The following is a 26,074-nucleotide window of genomic DNA, read 5'->3' as shown; positions in this document are numbered from 1 at the left end:
AGTTGACCTGTGCAGTGTTTACTACAACAATAATGATACGGAGGACCAATAGAACTTTGGGACGTTTAGACGTCCAGCAAAACGTATAATTTGTCATGTCTAAGTTTAAAATGAAGGAAAGTCCAAAGTAAAGAATAAAGCATTTGGGGTATTTATTCTAGGTTTTGCTTTGTGTGCGATTTCCCAATAAATCCAGGTAAGCATTTTTTCTCTGTCTCGAGGGCTTGTCACATGTTCAGTGAAGATCAGCATGAAGCCTTCAAACATCTCTGACTGTCCCTGGAGTTTCTCATCCAGCCACATCAGCAGAAGACCGCGCTGCACGTAGGTCCCGCTGAGCAAGGATCCATCGGTTCATGAAGAACATAGATGGAGTTTGTCATTATTCTTCCACTGAATGTTAATAAATTACATATAAAAGGAAGGTACAGAACCCCCTAAATTGCATACCATTTTAACTTAAGCAGATTAGAGTGGAATTAAATTCCCCTTAATTCAACTTTAATTTACTTTGTTCTACCAAAAGGAAACATTGTAATACAATCAACAAAAAATAAGTACCATTACTGGTCGAGCCACAAAATCAGCACATTCCTCCATTATGGCACCAATTGCTTCCAATTAACTAGGATTTCGTTCATCAAAACAAAGGTTCAGGGTAATGAAGATGATGTTTTGTGTGAGTATTTATTAAGAGCCTATTTTTATCCCTCCCTCCATCAATCTCACCTCTATCCTGTGCACTTACCCTCTCTTTCTCCCCCCCCCGCACACGCCCCCTCCATTATCACTCCTTGTTGGCCTGATGGAGAGTGAACAAGGCCATCTCCTCCCATCTCCTCCCTCCATCAGTCCTATTCTCTCTCTCTCGCCGCGGTTTAATAAACACACAGACTCTCTTCCTCGCAAGTCTGCTCAACCCTCCACCACACCCCTTCTGTATCATCCTTGCCTTTGTCTTAGTGTGCAGCAGAAACAATAATATTCTTTCATCCGTCACTTTCTCTGCCCTGTCTGTTCTTTTTTCTCATCTGTTCTTTGCTTCTTGTTTAACTGCACCTCTTTTATGTTTAACCTAATAGGTTTTTTTGGAGCTTGCATATGAAGAGCAAACGAGGTCCAAAAATCAATTTCCCTAAGCCAGTGGAGATTTTTATTTTTACTAATGGCAATCCCTCTATTTTTTATGTTATCAGCTGTTATCTGCTTTGCGGTTTGTAACTTATTTACACATGTTGTAAACGTTAACCTTTAGGAACAGCAGTCTCTTAAGTCAAAGTCCTGTGTTGCTTTTTCTAACCCCAAAAAACAATTTTCTATCTTCTCCAACCTCCTCAAACCCCCTAGTCCTCCTCCGCCCTCCACCCTTCTTCCAGGAGACTTTGTCAACTACTTTACCAAAAGAATAGCTGACATACGCTCCTCTTTTTCAAACCCACCTCCTACTACTCGTGTCCCACCGACTTCACCTCTATTGCCCTCACTTTCCTCCTTCACCCCCCTGTCTCCCAACCAAATTCTTACCCTAGTAACCTCTGCCTATCCGACCACCTGCCCTCTTGACCCCATTTCATCACATCTTCTACAATCTATCGCTCCAGGAACTTACGCCCCTACCGGGTAACCTTTCGAGGATCTGTGTCGGAACCTTGTCCTCTTACTACTGGAGTTCCTCAGGGTTCCGTCCTGGGTCCCCTCCTCTTCTCGCTCTACACCAACTCTCTCGGCGCTGTCATTCGCTCGCATGGCTTCTCCTACCACAGCTATGCCGATGACACCCAACTAATTCTCTCCTTCCGTCACTCGGACACCCAGGTGGCGGCACGGATCTCTGCCTGTCTGACTGACATCTCTCAGTGGATGTCCGCCCACCATCTGAAAATCAACCCCGACAAGACTGAACTACTTCTCTTTCCGGGAAAAGATTCTCTGACCCAGGACTTGACTGTCAACTTTGGCAAATCCGTGTTAACGCCCACTTTGACTGCTAGGAACCTCGGCGTGATGCTCGACTGCCAACTCTCCCTTACTCCCAACATCACTGCGACAACACAATCCTGTAGATACACGCTCTGCAACATCAGGAGAATACGTCCTCTTCTCACTCAGAAGGCAGCGCAGGTACTGATTCAGGCTCTTGTCATCTCCCACCTGGACTACTGCAACTCTCTACTTGCAGGTCTCCCTGCCACCGCCATTTGACCTCTGCAGCTCATCCAGAATGCAGCAGCTCGACTGGTCTTTAACCTTCCTAAATTCTCCCATACTACTCCACTCCTCTGCTCTCTTCACTGGCTACCGGTGGCTGCCCACATTCAGTTCAAAACATTGGTGCTCACGTACCATGCTGTGAATGGATCAGGTCCAGCTTACATCCATGACATGGTCAAACCCTACATCCCGACCTGCACTTTCTGCTGGACTAGATCACTACTCTTTGTTGTCCTTGCTCCGAAATGTTGGAAAGAGCTTTCTGAAGACACTAGGACCGCAGAGAGCCTTCACATCTTCCGCCGCAAACTAAAGACACACCTCTTCAGACTCTACCTCAACTAAAAGACTTACAAATTGTAGCACTTAAATTGTACTTGTAACGCCACTTATTTATAGGAAATTGTAAATTGTTTTTTTTAAGGAAATTCCTGGACTTTCACACCCTTATCCTGGGTCAAGGTTTTTAATCTACAGAACGTACGTGTAATCATTTATGTAGCAAACCCCTGCAACACAAATTTATAAGGCTGAACAGCCCCAAATTATGCAAGTGGATTTGAAATGAATTAAAAGCACATCACAAACACATTCTCATTTAACAAATGAAACCCTGGCTTAAGGGTTAACCATACACTGTATATGAGAAGTGGAGGTAGCTATTGTGACGTCGCCCATTGGTTCATTGACTGGCGTTTTTAAGCCCTGAGTTTGGTTGTTTTTGAATGCTGAGTAGTGACGTAGAGATGCCGCATATGGCTCTGGTACCTGTCAGTGACTTGTCAATCCCAGCAAACCGGTCTATTTGCTCTAAATGGACCATCGTTTACAAAATCATGTAAACTATGATTACTAAATCATAACATCATGTATTGATGACAACTTGAAACTAGACATTGAGAACATAATGTTTACTGAGTTACTGTGTTTTGTGAGTAACCGTTTAGTGAAATCAGGTTAGAAGTTCTCATGTTTTCAAAGATTTCTATGCAACCAAAAGAGTCCCCTGCTGGCATAATGCCGATGTGCCAATGTGGCATAAACCCCGAAGTTAAATTTAGGATTTTTGAATCAGAAGCATAACCTGAAACATGCAGAATGTGTTAACGTTCTATAGGCACGATATTTAAGATGTTTTAAGCCGGTTGAACTGGCATAATAAGCCAAGTTGCCCCCCCTCTCTCACTCTCTCACTCTAGGACCCTGTAGCACCTGCTGATCCTTGGCAGCATTGACGTCAGCGCCCCTTAAACGGCGGAGATCTCCGGCGCGGGGCAGCAGCGGTGCGCACAGGCGCAGCGTCCGTCCACCGGGCAACGCAGGCGGCTGCGGCGGCACCAGCAGCAGCACCATCGGCTCAGGCTTCCCCCTCCACCCGCCCGACTTTCTCAAACATCCACGCAATCGTCGGCATCGTCCCCGGGACTTCAACCGGTAACCCCCCCCCCCCGTTCCTTCTCCCTCTCCCCTAAACCCTCCTTCGCCGCGCTCCAGCCGTGTGCCATGTCGACCGCCGTGCCCGAGACGGACGAGTCGGTCCGCGGGTCCCCGCTGACGCCGCTGAAGCTGGTCGGGCTGGTGTGCGTCTTCCTGGCGCTCTGCCTGGACGTGGGAGCCGTGATGAGCCCGGCGTGGGTGACCGCCGACGACCAGTACTACCTGTCCCTGTGGGAGTCCTGCTGGAAGCCGGCGAGCACCGACAACTGGCAGTGCAGCAGCACGCTGGGTTCAGGTAAACAAAGTCACTAGAGCTCTGCTTATGATAAAAGGAAACATCAGGCGGGACAGGACGGAGGCTCGTCACCACGCGTTACACGAGCCCAGCGAACAAAGAGTTGGATGATGATGATGATGATGATGATGATGGAGGGATGCTTCTGCACCTCTTAAGGGCATTCCTGCACCCAGCCTAAAGACGACTCCTCGAGAACCCCCCCACACACACACTCCAATCATAACAAAGCCCCATTCTGACAGGCTGCAAATTACACTGGGTTTCACTTTCATTTTGTTGGAGGTGAACACGTATTTTTGTCTTGAAAACTGTGAAGGATAATTGGATCATACATTTTTTAAAGAACTACCTGTAACACAGGCTCCTATCGCTCATGTCATTGTGTTACATTCCCTCTCAGCGCTCCTCTGATCCTCAAAAGGCTGCAGACGTGACATTTAAACAAACACACAGACGTGCGGTAAATACTAACCCATGGTGTTAATGGGCACTGCCACTCTCTCAGGTTTGTGAGGAGAAACAGCGGTGAGCTTCACCACCACCACTTTATGCCTTAAGAGCTGAAATGATTGCAACTTAAACACTTTTGATAATCCATTAATCATTCAAGTAAATTTTGATTAAATGTGCCGGGCTTCCAGCTTAAATATTTTGAATATCTTTGACTGTTGCGCCGTGGGTATTTCAACACCTCAACCTGGACTGGGAAACATTTGGCACATTATATTCAATCTTTATGACAAAGTCAGTTGCAGCTCTAAAATGCACTTTGTAGGTGCATTTATGTCTTAAGTAAAAAATAATCTCCTTGTTGTTATGATAAAAGATGATGATATGTCTCCAATTTGTGAGACAAAAAAATGTTGATACACCTAAACACGCTGCTGGGAAGGACAAGTAAACATAATTTTGCTTTGGAACTATAACTTGCAGAATGACAATGATCACCATCTTGCTGATGTTGACCTGGGGGCCTTAAAAAGGAATCATTCAAACGGGTCTTTAAAGCGTCTGACACTGTGACGGACACTATCTATCATCACTCCATTGCTAGCTATACGTCCACCCCCCCTCTCCATCCGTCTCCATCTGTCTATTAACCCATCCACTTATACATCTATGTCTATCCTTCCATCCACCCGTTCCTCCATCCATTCTGTCTTTAATCATGACTGTGTAAAAAAGACTGTGCTGTGTGTTTTTACTGTATGCAATGTACATGTGTATTTGTGTTGTCAGGAGAGGAGTCTGCATGTTAGTATGTAAATAAGTGTGTGTGTGTGTGTTCGGTTACCACGTTGAGCTGACCTATTTCTGGACAGTCTCCTCTGAAGCCCGGCTGAATATTTCATGTCACACTCTGATTTCTCTGTTGTTGCATCTCCACGCCACCTCTAATCGGACCTGCTCACCCCACTCTCCCCTCTCCACACACACACACACACACACACACGATTAGAGGTTTTAGAGAGATAGGTTTGTGTCAGCCGTGTTAATTCGTTTGGGCGTCACGGCGGTGTGGTGATAAAGTCAGCAAGAAGAAGAAGAAACTTATTTTCTGAAGTCAAAAGATTGGATTTTAGATTTGTTATATCCATTAGTTGGTCCCATAGGGATGAATGTTCAACATTAATCATGTCAAAAAGGAAAGCCTATTAGCTGGCTGCTACTGGTTTCTACCTGGATACCGTGGCATAAAATGACACGTGTGCATACATTAACAGTTTTTATATCCTGCTCATTATTTCCATTTTTAACACCAGGAAAAGAAAATCAACACCTATTAGCTTTATGCAAAAGTCTCGCCCCCGGCAACAGGAAAAAGGATGCAATGCATCAGACATCTCTGGTTTGCAATATGCACAGCATAACTTCTAATTAATTGGACAGAGATCAAAAAAGGAAACGCACAAAGGAAGGATCTGTGTTTGCAGAAAAGAACTGATTTGTTATGATCAAAATAATTGGAATAGTTTACTTGTTGAATGTTGCCTGCTGTACAATTATACAGAGGTTCCGAAATGACTCAACAGTTTAACAGTCTCATGTGTTACAGAAAACACAACCGAATGTAATATTGCTCTTCAACAATAAAAAGTCTTTGTTGACCCATTATGCTTCTATATTCTCAAACGGACAAGTGTCCTGTAACATTGGCCTCCTCAAAGCAGCAAACCGGGACTTCCAACGTCTGCTGCACATGTTGACATGAATGATCTTGATGATGGATAACCCTAATTTTAGTTTAATTCTTAAAAGACTAGTTTTTACTTAAGATAACTGCTCAATTTTTGTCATGTTGGCTCCAGCTAAATTATTTTAAAATTACGAGGCTTATCTGTGAAGAGGTTTGTGCAAATAATTCTATAATAAACCCACTGGTTGTATTGCATAAAAGTTGCATACACTGCTTGAGTATAAACACACATTCAATAAAAAATACAGGTTTGGTTTGCTTTCATTCTGCAACCTCAGCTTCTTTTTTTTTGTTTCACTGATGGAGTAATGCCACCAGAATAGCCCACACCACCCGCTACAAACCCAACTAGTTTACGTGGCCCATTCTGTCCAACCAGTGGATGGATTTCTTAAAAAAGTCACTTAAAATTTGCTGGCCAAAAGATTAAGGCTTCGACCTGCAGCGTGTGAGGGATCAGAAGCTAAGCCGCTGCTCACTGTGGCTCCTCTGTTAAATGTCCTGTTGTGAATGATGAGTTGATTCAAAGGACCAGAATGACAAAAAGAAAAGGGCCGTCACTTTAACAAGTGGACGAGGAAACGTTAGGAGGTTTCTGTATTGATGGCAGTAGCCAAGGGACACCGATCATGGACCACCAAGATATCAAGTCATGGCTTCAGATGAGAAATCCTACCGGGACATTTGACTCTCACACACACACACACACACTGTGGAAAGGTGTTTAAAGCCTTGGAAGTTACACTTGACAGCCAACCTACTTTCCTCCCACCCTGATTTGTTCCCCCCTCACGACCTCCTCCTGTGTAGTTCAAACGCCACCTCCTCATCTTCTACCATATTCATCTTCCTCCTTTGCTCACCTGTTCCTCCTCCACCAAAGCCTCTTCTATCCCATCGATCTCCCTCTTTGTTTTCCTACAACTCGGATTTCACGCTCAATCTATTGCACAATAAATATTTATTTCACAGCTTCAAGTGAAACAGGAACACAATAATAGCAAAGGATGTGCTATTGCCGAATGTGTTTGTCATTGACTCGACCTTCACAGATTTCAGGCTTTTGGATTTGCTCGTAAATTATCTCTTAATGCAATGGGAACCATCTTTTCTCCTTTTCTATGCACGTTGTTTCAAATTACCCCAAAATGTCAGCTAATTGGTCAATTTTGCTTGTGCTTTATTTACACATTTAGGAATCAATCCCAGAAGAATTACTCAAGTTCGTAGACCGGTGCGGTTGGAAATCAATTCGAACAAAGAGGTGTCATTTTTGACCCAACTTCACCAGTCTTTATTGTCACTGATTTGAGATTAGTCACCAGTAAGGACCTAAAAAACCTCAATGAATGCTGTCCCGCTCTCGCCCGCCTCCTCCCCCGGCAACTCTGCTCCTCTCATCTTTCTCCATCTGTCTATTGATCTGTCCGTTGCTTTCACTCCCCTGACCCTTTCTCATCCGTACTCTCAAAATGAATTGTCTTTTCCCCGAAACTCAACCCTCCTCCCATTTCTTCCTCCCAACTCATTTTTGTTTGTTCCTTGTTCCCTCCCTCCCTCCCCGAAGGCTTCATTGTTACATTTACTAATGGTATCATTTTCCCTTTTGTAATCTAACCATCCCTCCTTCTCCTTAGCCCTCTCCATCTCAATTTCCATTTTCTCCAGGGTTAAGTCTCCTCTTTTTACTCTCCCTCCCTCTCCTCCTTTCCCCTTCTCCTCCTACCCTCTCTCCTCTCGGTGAGCCGAGCCCCCCCGGAGACGCCCGTTCTATTTGTAGCGGCTGAGCGGGGAATGGGAAACGATGTGGCATTCAGTTCTGTGGCGGACTGGCAGATAGGGGAATAGCCAAGAACATACAGCTCCCAACACACACACTGCAGGCATGATGGGCAAAGGGAGCTGCACGTGCCTGAAAACACATAATCCTTTTTGGTGGATGCAAATCAAGCTTTCTTCAAAGGCTTTACAGTATCACAGCTGTAGCATGTGGCAGCGCACAAAACGCCTGTAAAAGTCTTGAAATAAACTAATTCTATAATAATAAATGACAAAATGTATCTTAAATATTGGAATTACAGTATATTCCTTTGGTGTTAACTTGCAGTTATAATTAATTTTTCTGCATATACTGTTTTTTTTACCTGTCATAAGCAGGGTTTGAAACCAGCGGTAGTTTTAGGTTTATTGGTCGTATTTATGTTTATAAACTCTTGGCTAGAATGGAAAATGGTATTCATAATCCTGTTTTCTTGAGTGTGCCATCACCTAAAAACTAAGAATAGAAGAATAAGAAAACGTCCTTCACATCTACATAGGCCAGAGTCCACCGTGTTGGACCTTTACAGTACAGCACCAAATGGACAAACCGAACAAAGGCTCTAAAGGGCCTATAACGTTTTTTTTCTTTAAGTAAAGGCCACCATAAGTTCTCTCCTTTACCGGGGGACGGCTGTGGCGGATCGTCCTGGTTAGCGGTTGGATCCCTGTCTCTATGACCCGTGTCCCTGGAGCGTCTGAACCTCAAGTTTTTCTCGCTGAGCACTTCACAGCACTTGGTTAGGAGTTAGGAGTTGGTTTGGCAACCCCACCGCTCGATCCAACACCCTAGTGTTTGATACAAAAGCAGAAAAATGACCTTTAAACATTAAACCCTCTGATCCCATTGCCCTTTGAGTGTTTTCTGCTCCTACACATTTTCTCTCTGTGGCCTTGATTTTCTCTGCAGTATGTAAGTGCTGCACCTGAATGGAAAAGACGTAGAGAGAACACAAAGATCTCTTTGGTGCAGAATTACAGATTACAGATTACAGAAGTTACAGTTCCATGAACCATAAGAAAATAATTTCATTGATAATTTCATTAAAAAATTAGCAAACTATGGAACCTATATATCCAATATTGTTCGATCCAATGTTGGGGAAGGAAAGGGAAGCTCAGAGTTCCATAAATATGAATGAAAAAGCTATTTTACAGCTTTTACCTATGATAAAAATTGTCATCTTTGCCAGAAATGCTTTTCTATTCAGCGAGCAGGTTTTGGGATCCAAGGTGCCGTCTGACAAAAAAAAAAAAAGTGACTGCCACAAATAACCAAAATGTAAGCGACCAAACTCCAAGATGGCGATTACCAAAAACCATGGTGACGTTGCCCATAATCAAGGCTTTAAAACGGGTGACTTGGGGACTATGCTCGCTAATACATACAGTCAATGGGTTTTACCTTTGCAGCTGTTGTGCAAGGCTACTGGGATCTATACTGGTTAGAAGACTTCAGCAGCTAATCAGAGTGACGGCCTGGAGAGCCTTTACAGGACGGGAAAAAAAGAAAGTGACACTGCAGTGCAGTAATCGCGTCACATGGCAAATTGTCATATTACAGCAAGAGGTACTTCTCTCGTCGCGAGTGAGAACGGTTCACAGAGCAGCACAGTGTGTGTGTGTCTGTGTGGGAGAAACTGGTGCGAGCGCTAGTTAGCAGGTCATGCAACCAGCCAGATTGACCTGAGATGTGTGTGAGAGTCAGAGAGAGACAGAATTGATGCTGCGGGTTCTTGGGTCACCAGACGTGTCCGAGAGTAAGATCACGTTTTTTTGTGAGTGAATGAAAGAGAACGGAAAGAGCGGGCGAGGTGTTTGCAGCCGTTGTAACGAGTGTATGTGTGTGAAGGAGAAGTACAAGTTTACCATATGTGTCATGCAGTCATAACAAAAATGTATTCATGTATACATAAATGAATATTACAAGAACTATTGTAAGAACTATTACAAGATATTACAGTTAGATGCATTTTGCCAATCCTCCCAAGCAAGTTTAATAAATGAATTAAAATAACATTGTATGGGGACATGCTCTCCGAGTGTCTTGACATAAAATTAAAAAAACACAGAACTTTCAGGTCTTACCAACTTCGTGATGCCGTGCTAGGTTTCTCTTTTGCTTTAAAAAGAGCTGATCGTATCCCAAACACGTATACAGGACATTTACTATGTGATTTCAACCCACACCATGTTTTTTTTCCTTTTGTTGAAATTCACAGCATATCATACGTGTTTGCTGCGACTGTAGCGGAGGGTCATAGTTTCACTGACCTTCCTTAATTAAAGTGTCCTTATCTGGTGATTTACTCGTCTTTCCACTTTTATGTCTTTTGCCTGTGAAGAAAACTCTTTAAACAAACTCTAGGTCCTGCAAGTTTAACATGACCCGCATACATATAGTATAATATTTTCCAATGATGTGACTGATCTGAGCAGAAAGATGGGATTCTCACTGAACCATGGCTGCTGATATTAGTTTTGATTGGTTATTTGATGCCTTTTGCTCTCCTGCTGCCATTTGATTGGCCGGTTACCAGTTCTGTGTTTCGGGGGAAATGTAAAAGTTAAATATGAACTGGACAATGAACCACCTGAGGCTCCAGAGACCCTTTTAAAAAAAAATCCTCCATCTCATACACCTATGGACTTGTTGCATTGCTTACACAGGGCACCGTTTTTAAGGCAACTCTCAAGAGGCAACAGATTTTGAGTTGCTTTTGTGGAGCCGACATCAAGGGAAAGACAGCATTTTAACCAGGAGTGCTTTACCCACAACATGAAGCAAGAGCCGAAGCTTGGCAAATACTACTAGAACTATAGGAATGGGACGTTTTAATAAAACTGAATCCAGAAAACAATCTTTCGTAATATAAGATTTAATATATAAGTGTTTTTTATCTCTCCTCCCCTTTTTTTGCTCTCCACCATCTCTCCATCCCACTTTCTCCCCTCTTTCATCTTTAATTTCCTCCTCCCCTCTCTGCCTCCCACCGTCCACCTCCGCATCTTCTCTTTCATCTCCGTCCCTGTCCCTCCCTCTGCTTTTAAATCTCTCACTCCCTTTATCTCTCACCTCCACATACATCTTTTATAACCTTTTTCGACCGTATTTACACAGCCAAAATATAGCCGAGATGCAAAATACTAAATACATGCCTTCACAGCCCTGCCGTACAGCAATGATGCCAAGTACTTTGAATCTGTAGTGACAGCAACATTTCAGTTTCAGACGCAGCTCGTTCTATCCAGTCTCCTATTTGAAGTTTGCCTTTTAAGAGCTACTGTATGTCCTCAAGGAGTGCAGATTATTTTATTAATTTATAGACTTTGCAAATAGCACTTGCAGGTTAAGCCATGTAATACCAAAATAGGTTTTATAGCAGCATATACGAGCCCGCCCAATTTGTCAGTATCCCATCTGATCACAGTGCTAGGGCAAACCGGTAATAGAAGGTCAAATAAAGGGTCAAAGTTATTTTCTCCCTGAGAGCCAAATGGATTAGATGATGACTTGTATGCGTGTGTATGTTTGTGTCACGACACTAAAGTGAGTTAATATTAAAGTATATAATGTCCCAGTAAAATCCGGCGCAATATAAGATTTTATGGCATATTGCGGGTAAAAATATTCACACCAAGTGGATTGTCGTGACTTTCAATCGTCGAGATCATGTGTGACTTGATAGTACAAATACTATGCCACGTTAAACAAGCAGTAGATCAACTTCGTTATTAGTTGATATCTTTCTGTAATTACTGGTCAAACAAGGCCATCACTCTGTGTTGTGCACAAACATGAAGACAAAGAAGTCTGTGGGGTGAATTGGCCACTTTCACAGCACTATCTGTGGAGATGTTTTCGCTTGTGAGACAACTGAAAATTGCCCGAGCAGACTTTCCCATTAGCGGCTGAGCTAGCTTGGGTTTCAACAGGAGACGACCACGACTTAACTTTCTGAGTAAAGAATGGTGCGATGTCTGGTAACACCGCCTCCAGTTCCCAACGCATCACCTGAGGAGAGCTCCCGGTGTTCCCGGCTGGCTTCTTTGCTCACCAGCTACCTCTAGTTTGCTGGTGTGACAAGGCCTTAAAGGTGCTAGCTAGTGAGCTAAAACCTTCTTGAGTGTGACCAAAGACTTACAGACGTCTATATAAGAAGTTTTGAGTTAGTTATTTAGCTGACACTTTTATCCAAAGCGACTTACAATAAGTGCATTCAAACATAAGGATTAGGACTCAAAAGGGCAAGAAACATGAAAGTGCAATTTCATCAAGTAAGCCAATTCTGCAAACCAAAAAATCTTCTGAGTTCTGATCTGTTTGAATGGAGCGTTGTGTACTAAATGAACATCATGCTGCATTGAAGAAGACTTGAAACTAGAGGTTGAGACCATGAACTCGTGTTTACAATGTTCACTGAGGGAAAACATCCTGTTATGTTGTAAAGTTTTCTCATAGATATTTAAACAATCACACTTGCAAACACAGAAATGGGGGCGGCACGGTGGCGTGGTGGTTAGCACCGTTGCCTCACAGCAAGAAGGTCCTGGGTTCGATTCCACCCAGTGGCCTTTCTGTGTGGAGTCTGCATGTTCTCCCCGTGTCTGCGTGTCTCTCTCCGGGTTCTCCGGCTTCCTCCCACAGTCCAAAGACATGCTCTGGGGATCAGGTTAATTGGTGACTCTAAATTGCCCGTAGATGTGTGAATGTGAATGTGAGTGTGAATGGTTGTGTGTCTCTGTGTAGTCCTGCGATTGGCTGGCGACCAATCCAGGATGTACCCTGTCTATCGCCTGAAGTTGGCTGGGATGGACTCCAGCCCCCCCGCGACCCTGTGTGACGATGGATGGATGGATGGATGGATGGAAACACAGAAATTACCTCCTGTTGGTCAGTAGAGAGAAAGCAAGTCGTCACACCCTGAAGCATTGTCCTGACCAGCTGTCTCCGGTGTTCACTGACATCTTCAACATCTCCCTGCAGACATTACATTACATGTCATTTAGCTGGCGCTTTTATCCGCTTTTATCCAAAGCGACTTATAATACTTTGAGTAAAGACTAACAAATTGTAGCACTTAAATTGTACTTGTAACATCTATTGCAAATTGTAAATTGGCTTATTTGAGGAAATTGCACTTTCTTGTTTCTTGTTCTCCTGAGTTTGTACCCTGCACTTATTGTACGTCGCTTTGGATAAAAGCGTCTGCTAAATGACATGTAATGTAATGTAATGTAAGTGCATTCAACCATAAGGGTACAAACTCAGAAGAACAAGAAACAAGAAAGTGCAATTTCCTCAAATAAGCCAATTTACAATTTGCTATAAATAAGAGCCGTTATAAGTACAATTTAAGTGCTACAATTTGTTTGTCTTTAGTTGAGGTAGAGTCTGAAAAGGTGTGTCTTTAGTTTGCGGAAGATGTGAAGGTCCTGGTGTCTTCAGACAGCTCGTTCCACCATTTCGGAGCAAGGATAGCAAAGAGTCGTGATCTAGTCGAGTGTTTTGCTCTCAGTGAGGGAGGGACGAGCAGTTTTGCAGATGCAGAGCGGAGAGTGCGGGTTGGGATGTAGGGTTTGACCATGTCCTGGATGTAAGCTGGACCCGATCCATTCACAGCATGGTACGTGAGCACCAATGTTTTGAACTGGATGCGGGCAGCCACCGGTAGCCAGTGAAGGGAGCGGAGGAGTGGAGTAGTGTGGGAGAATTTCGGAAGGTTGAAGACCAGTCGAGCTGCTGCATTCTGGATGAGCTGCAGAGGTCGAATGGCGGTAGCAGGGAGACCTGCCAGGAGCGAGTTGCAGTAGTCCAGGCGTGAGATAACTGTAATATTTGTAGGTGAAGGAAGGGCACACGGAGACAGGGAGAAGATACGTCTGCTTGCCGTTTACTTATAACTCGAATGCCGGTATACAGATAGTGAAGTGGCTCATACAGATACCGTAATTACCTTAACACTATGGTCAACATTACCGTAGTATATGTGAACTACTACAATAACAAGAGCCTGAATCAGTACCTGGGCAGCCTTCTGAGTGAGAAGAGGACGTATTCTCCGGATGTTGTAGAGAGTATATCTACAGGACCGTGTTGTCGCAGTGATGTTGCGGGTTGTCGTGGCGCAGGGGTTAGAGAAGGTGTGCTGTGAAGCACAAGGTTGTTGGTTCGATTCCAGGCTTGCCCATGTTCCATGTCGAAGTGTCCCTGAGCAAGACACCTAACCCCTAATTGCTCCCTGGGCAAAAATGTGAAAAAGCCATGGGTTTAAAGTGTAATGTAAGTCGCTTTGGATAAAAGCGTCTGCTAAAATGACCTGTAATGTTATGTTGGGAGTCAGGGAGAGTTGGCTGTCGATTGTGATGCCGAGGTTCCTAGCGGTTAAAGTGGGCGTTAACACGGAGTTGCCGAAGTTGACAGTCAAGTCCTGGGTCGGAGAGTCTTTTTCTGGAAAGAGAAGTAGTTCAGTCTTGTCGATTTTCAGGTGGTGGGCGGACATCCACTGAGAGATGTCAGTCAGACAGGCAGAGATCCGTGCCGCCACCTGGGTGTCCGAGGGAGGGAAGGAGAGAATTAGTTGTGTGTCATCTGCATAGTTGTGGTAGGAGAAGCCATGCGAGCGAATGACAGCGCCGAGAGAGTTGGAGTGAGAAGAGAAGGGGACCCAGGACGGAACCCTGAGGAACTCCCGTAGTAAGAGGACGTTCCCGACACAGATCCTCGCCAGGTTACCCGGTAGGTGCGGCCGTCGAGGTAGGACGAGAGAAGGGAGAGAGCAGAGCCTGTGACACCAAGTTCCTGAAGGGAGAAAATAAGGATCTGGTGGTTGACTGTGTCGAATGCAGGACAGAGGAGAGAGAGGCGGCTCTAGCAGTTTGGAGCTGCTCTGAGACAGCAAGGAGAGCAGTTTCTGTGGAGTGGCCTGCCCTGAAGCCTGACTGGTGGGGGTCAAGGAGGTTGTTATGGTGGAAATAGGAGGGGAGTTGGTTAAAGATCGCACGTTCAAGGGTTTTGGACAGAAAGGGAAGAAGAGAGACTGGTCTGTAGTTTTTTTCTTCAGAAGGGATGAGAGTAGGTTTCTTCAGGAGAGGGTTAACTCTTGCCTCCTTCAGAGAATTGGGAAAACAGCTAGATAACAGAGCATTGTTGATGAGACAGGTGAGGAAAGGAAGAAGGTCAGGTGCGATAGATTGTAGAAGATGTGATGGAATGGGGTCAAGAGGGCAGGTGGTCGGACGGGCAGAGGTTACTAGGGTAAGAATTTGGTTAGGAGACAGGGGGGTGAAAGAGGAAAGTGATGGCGATAGAGGTGAAGCCAGTTGGATGCAAGAAGTAGGAGGTGGGTTTGAGAAAGAGGAGCGTATGTCAGCTATTTTCTTGGTAAAGTAGTTGACAAAGTCAGCCGGAAGAAGGGTGGAGGGGGGAGGAGGACTAGGGGGTTCGAGGAGGTTGGAGAAGATCGAAAAGAGTTTTTTGGGGTTAGAAAATGAAGATTTGATTCTGGATTGGTAGAAAGAGCTTTTGGCAGCAGAGATAGAAGCAGAAAAAGAAGAGAGAAGATATTGAAATTCAAGCAGGTCGTCAGGTCGTTTATATTTACGCCATCTCCTTTCCGATGCTCGCATGGTGGCTCTCATGGCACCCACCGGTTGAGACAGCCACGGAGCCGGAGGGGATTTGCCAGTCCGTCGGGTCGTCAGAGGGCAGAGAGAGTCTAGAGAGGAGGAAAGAGTTGAGAGGAGAGTCTCAGCGGCAGCGTTCGGATGCAAGAGTGAGAAGGAGTCGGTGGAAGGGAGAGCTGATAGAACAGAGGATGCTAGGGAGGAGGGAGAGAGGGAGCGAATGTTGCAACGAACAGGTACAGAGTCAGTCAATGGGGCAGGGTCGTTAGTTATAGACAGTGGAAGAGAGTAAGAGATGAATAAGTGGTCAGACACATGAAGTGGAGTTACAGAGAGGTTAGTGGTAGAGCAGTTTCTAGTAAAGATGTAGTCAAGGTGATTGCCGGCTTTGTGAGTAAGAGGAGAGGGACTGAGTGACAGAGCGAAAGAAGAAAGTAGGTGTAAGAGGTCAGATGACTTCTCTGTCTGGATGTTGAAGTCACCCAGGAGGATGAGCGGCGGGCCATTTTCAGGGAAGTTGGACAGGAGAATGTCCAGTTCTTCCAAGAAATGACCCAAGGAGCCTGGCGGACGGTAAAGGACAACAATTGTTAATTGCACCGGGTGACTAACTGTTACAGCAGGGAATTCGAAAGACAGTGGGGTGGATGGAGGAAGAGGGTAAAGAGAAAAGCTCCATTTGGGTGAAATGAGTAAACCTGTGCCACCTCCCCTGCCAGTGGGCCTGGGTGTGTGGCTGAAGGAGAAGGCGGAGGAGAGAGCGGCTGGGGTGGATGTGTTCTCAGGTGTGATCCAGGTCTCGGTGAGAGCGAGGAAGTCAAGCGACTGCTGGATAGCGAAGCCGGAGATGAAGTCTGCCTTGCCCAGGATCACAGGATTCAAAGACTACAGGCCCGTCACCCTGACCTCTGTAGTCATGAAGTCTTTTGAACGGCTAGTCCTGACCCACCTGAAGTCCCTCACCAACCCCCTCCTGGACCCCCTGCAGTTCGCCTACAGAGCCAACAGGTCTGTGGACGATGCTGTCAACATGGCCCTCCACTACATCCTCTAGCATCTGGACTCCCCAGGAACCTACGCCAGGATCCTGTTTGTGGACTTCAGCTCTGCCTTCAACACCATCATCCCGTCTCTGCTGCAGGACAAACTGTCCCAGCTGCACGTGCCCGACTCCACCTGCAAGTGGATCACAGACTTCCTGTCTGACAGGAAGCAGCACGTGAAGCTGGGGAAACATGTCTTAGCCTCTCGGACCATCAGCACCGGTTCCCCCCAAGGCTGCGTTCTTTCCCCTCTGCTCTTCTTCCTGTACACCAACAGCTACACCTCCAGTCACCAGTCCGTCAAGCTCCTGAAGTTTGCGGATGACACCACCCTCATTGGACTGATCTCTGGTGGGGATGAGTCCGCCTACTAGTGAGAGTTTGACCATCTGCAGTCAGAACAACCTGGAGCTCAATGCTCTAAAGACAGTGGAGATGGTTGTGGATTTCTGGAGGAACAGAGCCCCACCCTCCCCCATCACCCTGTGTGACTCCAACACTATTGTGGATTCCTTCCGTTTCCTGGGCTCCATAATCACCCAGGACCTCAAGTGGGAGCTGAACATCAGCTCCATCACCAAGAAGGCTCAGCAGAGGTTGTTCTTCCTGAGGCAGCTGAAGAAATTCAACCTGCCAAAGATGATGATGGTCCACTTTTACACGGCCATCATCGAGTCCATCCTCTGCTCCTCCATCACCGTCTGGTACGCTGCAGCCACAGCCAAGGACAGGCTGCAGCGTGTCATCCGCTCTGCAGAGAGGGGATTGGCTGGAATCTGCCGTCCCTGCAGGACTTGTTCGCTTCCAGGTCTCTGAGGCGAGCTAAAAAGTTTGTAGCCGACCCCTCTCACCCCGTGACAAAAACTGTTTGTGCCCCTTCCATCTGGCAGGAGGCTGAGGTCCATCAGGACTAAGACCTCCCGCCACACGAACAGTTTCTTCCCGTCAGCAGTCGGGCTCATTAACAGAGCCCGGTCCCCCACTGTCTGACTCTGACATTCCACCGGTCACTCCCCTTCACACTGCACATGTCACTTTAACTGTAATTTTTCACTCGTCACTTTGTCGTCACTCGTCACTTTGTGACTTATTCGATAGTGCACTTTAGGTTTGATATTTTTTAACTTTTTAAATATTTTAAATTCTTTAAACTTTTGTATTACTTGTGCACTGCTGTTTTGTTGTCTATTGTTACACTGTCTACTGTCACGCACCAACCGCCAAGACAAATTCCTTGTATGTTTGACATATTTTGGCAATAAATGTTTTCCTGATCCTGAAGTTTTAATACACTTCGGCTTCATTCAGAACAGGAGGGAGGTTGGAGCCTGAGTGTGACATGCAAATGGTACCAATTTTATGAGTGAGTGTGTGTTCTATTTCAGTGTGCATCAAGCCACAGTGCTCCCTATATATAAATGTGGACAGATTTTTGATAACATGCCAGTAAAGCTTTTTAGCTGAGGATTTTTGTCGGTTCAGGTATACTAAGTGCTCTCCCTCTCTCATGCTCTGTCCCCGGCCCCATCAAGTCCTCCATCCCCTCAACTCACTCCCTCTAACTCCACCACCACCCTCTCCTCTTAACGCCCCCCCCCCCCTTTTTGTCCTTGTAACATGACGTAGGGGCCTCTCCAAGTGTGTCTTCATTTATCTGTTTATCCTTCATGTGCAATTTCCTCAGCCTCTTCCTCACTTGCTTCCTTCTCCCCTCTTCTACTTCCTTCTTCCCTTCTTTTATTTTTACTTTTATTCCCTGCTCATTCCATTCTACTACCTTCCTCTCTTTCTTTAATTTTTTTTCTGTCAATCCATCGTTCCCTCATCTCCTGTCGTCTTGCCTCACAGTTCTTTCCTTCATTCACCACACCCTCACTTTCCTTTTTCTTTTGAAACTTTCCTTCTATTACTCGTGGCCCCTCACCGTTCTCTCCTTATGGTGTCAGCTTTTCCTTCTGCCCCTTCTCCATATTTATCCTATCTTTTCTTCCACTTCTATCCCTTTTTCTCCTCTTTCTTCTTTCTTCCTCAAGACCCCATCCTATTGAATTCTTCACCCTTTCCTTTATTAAACCTTATCTTCGTCCATCCTCACCTTCTTCCTCGTCCTCTCTTTAATAAACATACTTGGTGGTGTAAAAAGCAGTGATATAAAATAAAATGTCTCCTGCGCCTCCATCTCCTCACAGGCCACACTGGAGGTCTTTAGCATTTCATTTGCTGGCTCCGATATGCGTTTGCAGTGTTGCATTTATTCATGACTGTTCTCTTAATGTGATTTTTTTTGTATGCAACGTGTTGCTCGTTGCTCACTTACTTTTCTCATCTCCTCCTTCTCTTTTTCTACTTTCATCCGTCACCTCAACCCTGCGTCTTCCTCTTTCATTTCCTCTCCTCCTTTCCTCCTTTCCCACCACCTTCCTTCCCAGACTGGCAGGTTGTTACGCTGGCCCTGTTGCTAGGGGGCGGAGCCCTAGTGCTGATGTCGTTCCTGGTCGCTCTGGTTGCCGTGTGCATCGGCACGAGACGGCGATTCTACGCACCAGTTGCCTTCATGCTCTTTGCTGCAGGTCAGTGGACACACAGTCGGGGCTCGAGGACCACACGTTCATTATGCGCTGAAAACCCACACTCCTAATGACACACACAGTTAATTAGTCAATTTGGACAAGGTAACTGGAAGGTTGCGGGGTAATCACATTGGAAAGTGACATGCATTTAAATGATAATCCTTACTTACTCATTCAATAGGCACAAATCCATTCTCACACACACAACTCATTTCATATCTTTCTCAATCTCATTTGTAGAGGAATCCTATTTTTATGAGTCTGGCCCAGGAGGGTCGGAGCAGATCGGTCACGCCTGTCCCTTCAATTTCCCCAGTCAGCCCCAAACCTCAAGCTGGACAACCGTTAAGTCTCCACATTTCCTCAATTTCCAACCCCCGGAATAATTGCAGAATCTAATTTTCAAGGCGTGAAAGGTTTCATTTTGCCATGCTGGATGTGTTGCCTTCTGATTCATACTGTGCAAAAGTGAGATACAGCACTAACGAAGAAATCTTATTTAAGCACCCGTGCAGCGATTTAAACATTAGGGCGATTTCTCATGGACCAGTGGTCCGCTTATGCCCAAAATACTTCAATTCCTGTATAAGAATTAAAAAGTGGAAACAGATTGGAATTATACCTTCTCACTTTTGCATTGACATTTGACTGCTCAGTCATTTAATAATTTAGCATGCTGTAATGATTGACGCTTTTTGTGTCTCTAGCATCAACAATGCAAAAAGGTGTGTGCCATTCCAGCTTATAAAGAGGCACGATGTGAAAATAGTGAAATATTTTCCCCACCGTAAATTCACTTCAAATAGTTTTTTTATTTTTATCATTCGTTATACCCAAGTGGCTTTTAGTTTATTCAAATCCGAACATTTAAAACTTGGTTGATTAATGCCATGCCTTTCTAAAAATGTTTTACAATGTGTTTTATTAAAGAAACACAAGAAACAACAAGAAAATCTGCTGCAATGCCAAACGGTACCGTCGAATAAGAACCCCATTAAGAACCCACAGGTGCTTCAACCTGGATTACGTTGTTCGTAGTTTTATAACACCATTTATCGGAACCGTGAATAAAATGTGTTCATACACCAATCCAATAGAGAAGCCTTTCAATTGAAAAAGAAAATACAAATGCATTGCCTTCATTCAATAATCAATTCTGCACAAATTGTTATTTCATATATCACGTTGGAACTTTGAAAATCAATCTAGGAATTTATTTTTAATCAAAAAGCTGTTTCTGTCACCATGACAGTGCACAAAAGCCTCTCTAAGGGATATCTTAAAAGCCGAGCAAAGTGTATTTGGATTGCACTAGAAAGAGACCCCTTATTAATAGATAGATCACAGACACAATACCAGACAACTTATACCTCTTTAAAGTCTTTTCCACACCGGTCGAGTTTTAATACTAGCATGTTTTTGGAGATCCCGGTTGTTGTTGTTGTTGTTGTTGAACGTGCCAGAGCTTGTTTATGTTCCCACAAGATAAATTCTCTTTGAAAAAATAACCATTGATGTGCTCTCCTTTGTTCCACTGCCATCCATCTTTCTCCCCTCCTCCCTTTTTAAACATCTAACTCTTCACTCCCCTCATTCCCCTCATCCCTTTCTGAACTTGTGCCGTTTACACTTAAGTCTCCCCCTGCTCGCCCGCTCTCCTCCCCCTCCACCATCATCCCCTCCCATCGCCTCCTGCCCAATCAAGTTTGATTCATCTTGCTCTTCGAAAAAGCACCCAACAAACCAAACCGAGCTCAATGACGTCCCCCCCGGGCTCGTGACTCTCTTCTCGGGCCTGTCAATGCTAATTTATGAGGTGCATCCTGAAAGTGTTTTGTACGTGGCTGCAAAGAAATGTGAAAAAAGATGATGGGATTCAATCCCCAGACTTGCCCTAGGTTTTCCAAGAACATCCCTTTGATTCAATAAATACTAATTTATATATTATTTAGATATTCACCCCCTAGTTTGGAAGCTTTAAAGGATTCATACAGCGTTTTTTCTTGTTTTTTAATCGCTAAATTACACAGAACAAATTTAAAATGAAAACAAAGTTTCAGACAGAGGTTCTATACACAGCAGCCAAATACAGTATACAAAAAAGATATATACTTTTTTTATTTGTACATAAAAACATGTTCCAGGAAAAAAAAACTCATAAAAGTATGAACTTCGTGATATGTCCCCTCCAGGAAATGCTCCCTTGTTTTGGGCTTATTTGTCTGCTCCTCTGCTCTAGTTGTCCTGCAGGCCTGCAGCTTGGTCCTCTACCCCATCAAGTTCATCGAGAGCATCAATCTGAGGATCTACCACGAGTTCAACTGGGGCTACGGCCTGGCCTGGGGGGGGACCATCTTCTCCTTTGGCGGGGGGGTCCTCTACTGCCTCAACCCCAAGAGCTATGAGGAGTATTACTAACTCTGATGGAAAGTTAGAACTCTTCGTGCTGGAGGAGGTATTCAATGGGGCTAAACCGTCTTTTTTTTTTCTTCAGCAGCTCAGTTTCGAAGAACTGTAAGGACTGCAATATGTCGTATTTTGGGGGGGAATTCTGGGGGTGTATGCTGCATCAGTAGGGCGGGGCGATATTGGGGATTCATTTTTTGACTAAACTGGAAGACACTTGTAGCAACCCAACCTTTGGTGGTTTGTGAGACAGGAAGGGGAGGCTGAGAGGATTTTGCATTATGTTTATGAACTTATGCAGAGTCACATACCCATCCTCACCCGTCAACATCAAATCTTCCCGCTGGGCCTCAGAAAGCCCCCCCCCTCGGCGGAGAGGATCAGATGCCACACTTCACTGCTTCATAACTTTTCATACGACAGTGAGATTCCTCACGGAGGGTAGCGGGTGTGGTGGAAAAAAAGTTAAGACAACAGCTCAATATTCCCTTATCGACCCACTTTGTCTGTTACCCTGGCAACCCGGGGGGCGCGCACATGGAGCGGTCCCAATTGATTAGCCGCGGCCGGGAGGTGTGAGGCGGGACCACGCTCGGCTGCCTCCAAAGGCTCCGCAGAGGTTCTTTGATTCCCAATGAGCTGAGGTGACGCTCGGAGCAATTCCCCCCCTCCGTCCGCCCCCCCAAACCACACATAGTGGGCATGTTTACATGCACATCAATACATGGAGTCAACCTCTCTGCAATTGCAGCACAGTAATCTGATTATGGACTCAGCTGAAAGGATGTAAAAATCAAAGAAACACCTGTGGAGGGCGTCTAACTTTATTAGAAAAACAAAAACATACTCATTCCAGTAAACTCAAGGGTTTAGGCTCGATATCGGAAGGTTTTTGTGTACGTGTGTGTTGATGTGAGTTTATGAGCCATTAAGTAAGGGACGTAGCCTATGTACACTTATTTTACATAAAAACCTACTAATTTAAACCCTAAAGTGAACCAGGTTGTTAGTTTACAAAAACAGGTGAACCTATACGGTGGAAGTTTACTGTACGAACTGTAGACATCTAAAAATAAAGAAATACTTTATTCGTATCAGCGTGACCTTCAAGGACGCAATCACATGATCGGCTGACTCCGGGTGTGAGGAGTCAATAGTGCATATAAACATAGCCACTGAAGTTGTGAAATATCAGTATTGTTGTGTTATTATATGGTTGCTGGGAATTCGAGACATTCATAACGACACAAAGTTTGATTGTTTCCTACATCAAGGCATGAGCACCGTACAGAAAAGAACATCTGATAATTGCTGAGTTCCTGTCCCAACGGGCTGATTTAAATATTCCTTTGGGTTTGGCTCTAATCGTGAGTTGTCTGCATGGTAGCCATGGTTGCGATTCAATATCTGGGTGCAAATCAAACAACTTCTATACAGATTTTATGAGGCAATAAAGCCGCACATGAAGCCTTTTTCTGCTTTCATTGAGCGAAAACCTCTTTATGTTTTCTCTCTCAGCCCCATGGGCCGAGTTACTTGTCCAACCCTGTAACCCCCAGTCTCCCTTCAAACCCCCACCCTGCAATTTCACAAGTCAAAAATAAAATAAGGACTCTCCGGATTAAATTTACAGGCGGCGTCTTGTCGGTGCTCTGCGTCGTCACATATTTGACAGGGAGCTGTCAAGCCGCCGCCCCCCCAAAAATAGGATCCAGGCTACGTCCCTCGCCACCGTAACAAAATATAGAACTGTGCAGTCGCAGCTGACAGAAGTCCATTCATTTCAAATAAACTGACAGCATGATGTTTACCACAGACACAACAGTAATGAGCTCTGTCTGTCACAAAAAAGCAATGCTTCTAAAATTAGCTCCATTGGTGAACCCAATGCAGTAAAAGGTCTGTGCCGATTACTCGTCTTTATGCTAAGCTAACAACATTTAGATGTAAGCCATGTGAGTGGTACTGGTTTTCACCCCTGATTCTGGGAAAGAGACTAAACAGTAGTATTTCCCAAATTCTCACTTATCAAGTTTGTTTGTCAATTTGGTTAAAAAGAAATGTTTCCAGGGTAAAAAAAAAAGTGTACCTCATAAATTCCGCTTAAATGGACAGTAACAGGGCAGTCACCCTATGGAAAGGCCCTTTCCATAGGCACTCTCTAATTTCCCCTCTAATATATCGTCATTGGTACCCTGCAATTTCAAAATATTTGCTCTGTAACATGTTGCCTATAATATAATATATACTATATTAATTTGGTAACGTTTAATGTCACCTAATGTCACCGTACAAGCCTTTTCAGGGTGACACGCTGATGTTGTGAAATCACAGTGGATATTCTACCAACTTGTGGATAAAGTAGATCAAGTTCTCTTTCTTCTTTCAAATAGTCTTATGTGGATTCTTTTAGTGACTGGATGCCCCCAGCGGCCCCCCCATCTTTCTATTTAGCACTGACCAATAACAGAAGTAGAGCTCATTGTTACAGCCATGAATCCATTCGCAACAGCAGCTATATGGGTCAGCAGTCGCCTGTCAGCATGTGACCCTGCTCTCCAGTATCGTTCAGTTAGAAAGATATCCCAGCTTAACAGGTTCAGTCAGGGGGGGGCACGGGTTGATCAGTGTTTAGCTTGTGTCGGGTCACCGGATCTCCTGTCAGATCACGGATGAAATTCTTTTCTCTCTACCGACTTTTCACATGAAAGCCAAGTGGAACCAAAGTCCCGACACGATGGCACAGCGCTGTGATGGAGATCGTCACCCCGGTGGGACAGATAACGTGGCTTCTAGTGCATCGAAGACAGTCTCTGTGCTTTGGTGGTGCAGAGGAGCCTGAGGCACTAACGCTGTAGCAGACTTTGGTTAAAACCTGAAGGAAACATTTCCAATCCCCCCCAGAAGGGTTAAAGGAACCGGGTGTAGGAGTTTTTGACCACTTTTAGCAGAAGTGGAATATAATATCCCCAAACTAGGATTTAATTAGTGTGCTATTGTTAGCTTAGAAGGTCCTCAAGTTCTCTTCACCGTGTTGCACCTCAAGGTCTACGGTAGCCCCCGATGGACCACCCTGGCGCAAGGAAACAAAATGGCTTCTGTAGTTTGTAACAACGAGTTCGGTCCACAATGGCGTCAACGTGGAATTCACCGGCCCCGCTCATGAGGAAGAGGCTTATCGCAAAATGCACGACTGCATGTAAACAGGTGTATTAGCCGAGTATTCGTTTTCATTAGCCATGTCATTAGAAATAGGGTATTTTTCGTAATACGGTCAAAAAGCGTAATACCGGGTGCATGTAAACGAAGTGGCTGGCTCTTGAGAGCGCCTTCCCCACCTAGATGTTACCTGAAGGCCACCGTTGTTCTCCAACATGCTCATGAAACCGTATTCGGTGGCTTCCTGGGGTATCGTTCATTATGGAATCTGTATTATTACTTCAAGGAATAAATAAGAATTGAACACTTTCAGCATCTAATATTAGTTTGTACGTTTCTTTTTCAGTCAGCGGCACTGACTGCAGTTATTACGTCGTCTTCCACCCGAGATTTAAACAGACAACAAACCCACTCCGACTTCCCCTCGCTGCTGCCTTCAGGAGCGAGCAGACGTTGCGGCGTGTTTTGGTTTCTTAATGAGGTGTTGGAATCGATGTTGTGTCGGTTGTAATTATGAGATTCCAAATGACAATGCAAATATGTTTGCGCCCGCTTTCAGAAATGACCTACATGCTTTGATTTTTAATGAAGTACTTGGATGTAGTAAATACATTCTCAGTGTTCTGGAGAACCACAAACACCAACACAACTCCCTCTAAATATGTCATCTTCCTGTTTGTTGTCTGAACCGTGCTGGTTCCATGTACGTTTCTGACCCGTAGCTATTAGCACCTGCTTGCGTGTTCATTTACTGATGAAAAGTAGAGGCTTGCCAACGGAGACAGCACTGTGTTATGCATCATCTTCTAGTAGACTGGAGCCAAACACTGTCTAATGATGTGCATAGGGATTTAGGAAGTGTGTATATATGTGTGTGTGTGTGTGTGTGTGTGTGTGTGTGTGTGGCAGAGTGTGTTTGTGTGCTGGCAGGTTTTAGATGCCATTGTAGAGATGTCAGTAATCAGCATTTATCTCTTTGTACGTTGGCACATTAAAGCACTGAACAGAACGTCTCCGTCTCCTTCCGTGGTCACTTTCTTTTGTCCTCTTTCTTCTCATCTCCGTCGAGCTCATTTCACTTCCAGTGTTTTCTTACACAAGCAGCGTGGTTGTTATCTAAATTTAGCACAACATACACAGCAGTAATGCACTCTAGTTAAAGTTGTCAAATAGGAGCATCCTAAGGTAGAATTAATCAAGTACACCCAGGGGACTGATTATGATATATAACTACGCTAGCATATTCTTTGTTTAAAAACATGCTGTGCTCTCTCAGACCTTATTATTCTGGTTCAGTCTGTGATACATT

The 26,074-nt window shown here is 44.7% G+C and overlaps 1 protein-coding gene across 1 annotated transcript; it reads left to right on the top strand.

Moving 5' to 3' along the window:
• Window positions 1–3,444: 3,444 nt before the first annotated feature.
• LOC120822623 (transmembrane protein 47) lies at window positions 3,445–25,774 on the top strand. The gene is made up of 3 exons (XM_040182421.2): window positions 3,445–3,943; window positions 19,060–19,200; window positions 21,440–25,774. The coding sequence occupies exons 1-3, from the start codon at window positions 3,715–3,717 to the stop codon at window positions 21,616–21,618; spliced, it is 549 nt and encodes a 182-aa protein (XP_040038355.1). The 5' UTR covers window positions 3,445–3,714; the 3' UTR covers window positions 21,619–25,774.
• Window positions 25,775–26,074: the final 300 nt, after the last annotated feature.

The sequence above is a fragment of the Gasterosteus aculeatus genome, chromosome 1, assembly GCF_964276395.1.
Source record: "Gasterosteus aculeatus chromosome 1, fGasAcu3.hap1.1, whole genome shotgun sequence".
Classification (NCBI taxonomy): Eukaryota; Metazoa; Chordata; class Actinopteri; order Perciformes; family Gasterosteidae; genus Gasterosteus; species Gasterosteus aculeatus.
The sequence above is the reverse complement of the archived record's forward strand: the minus strand, read 5'-3'. Positions and strand labels throughout refer to the sequence as shown.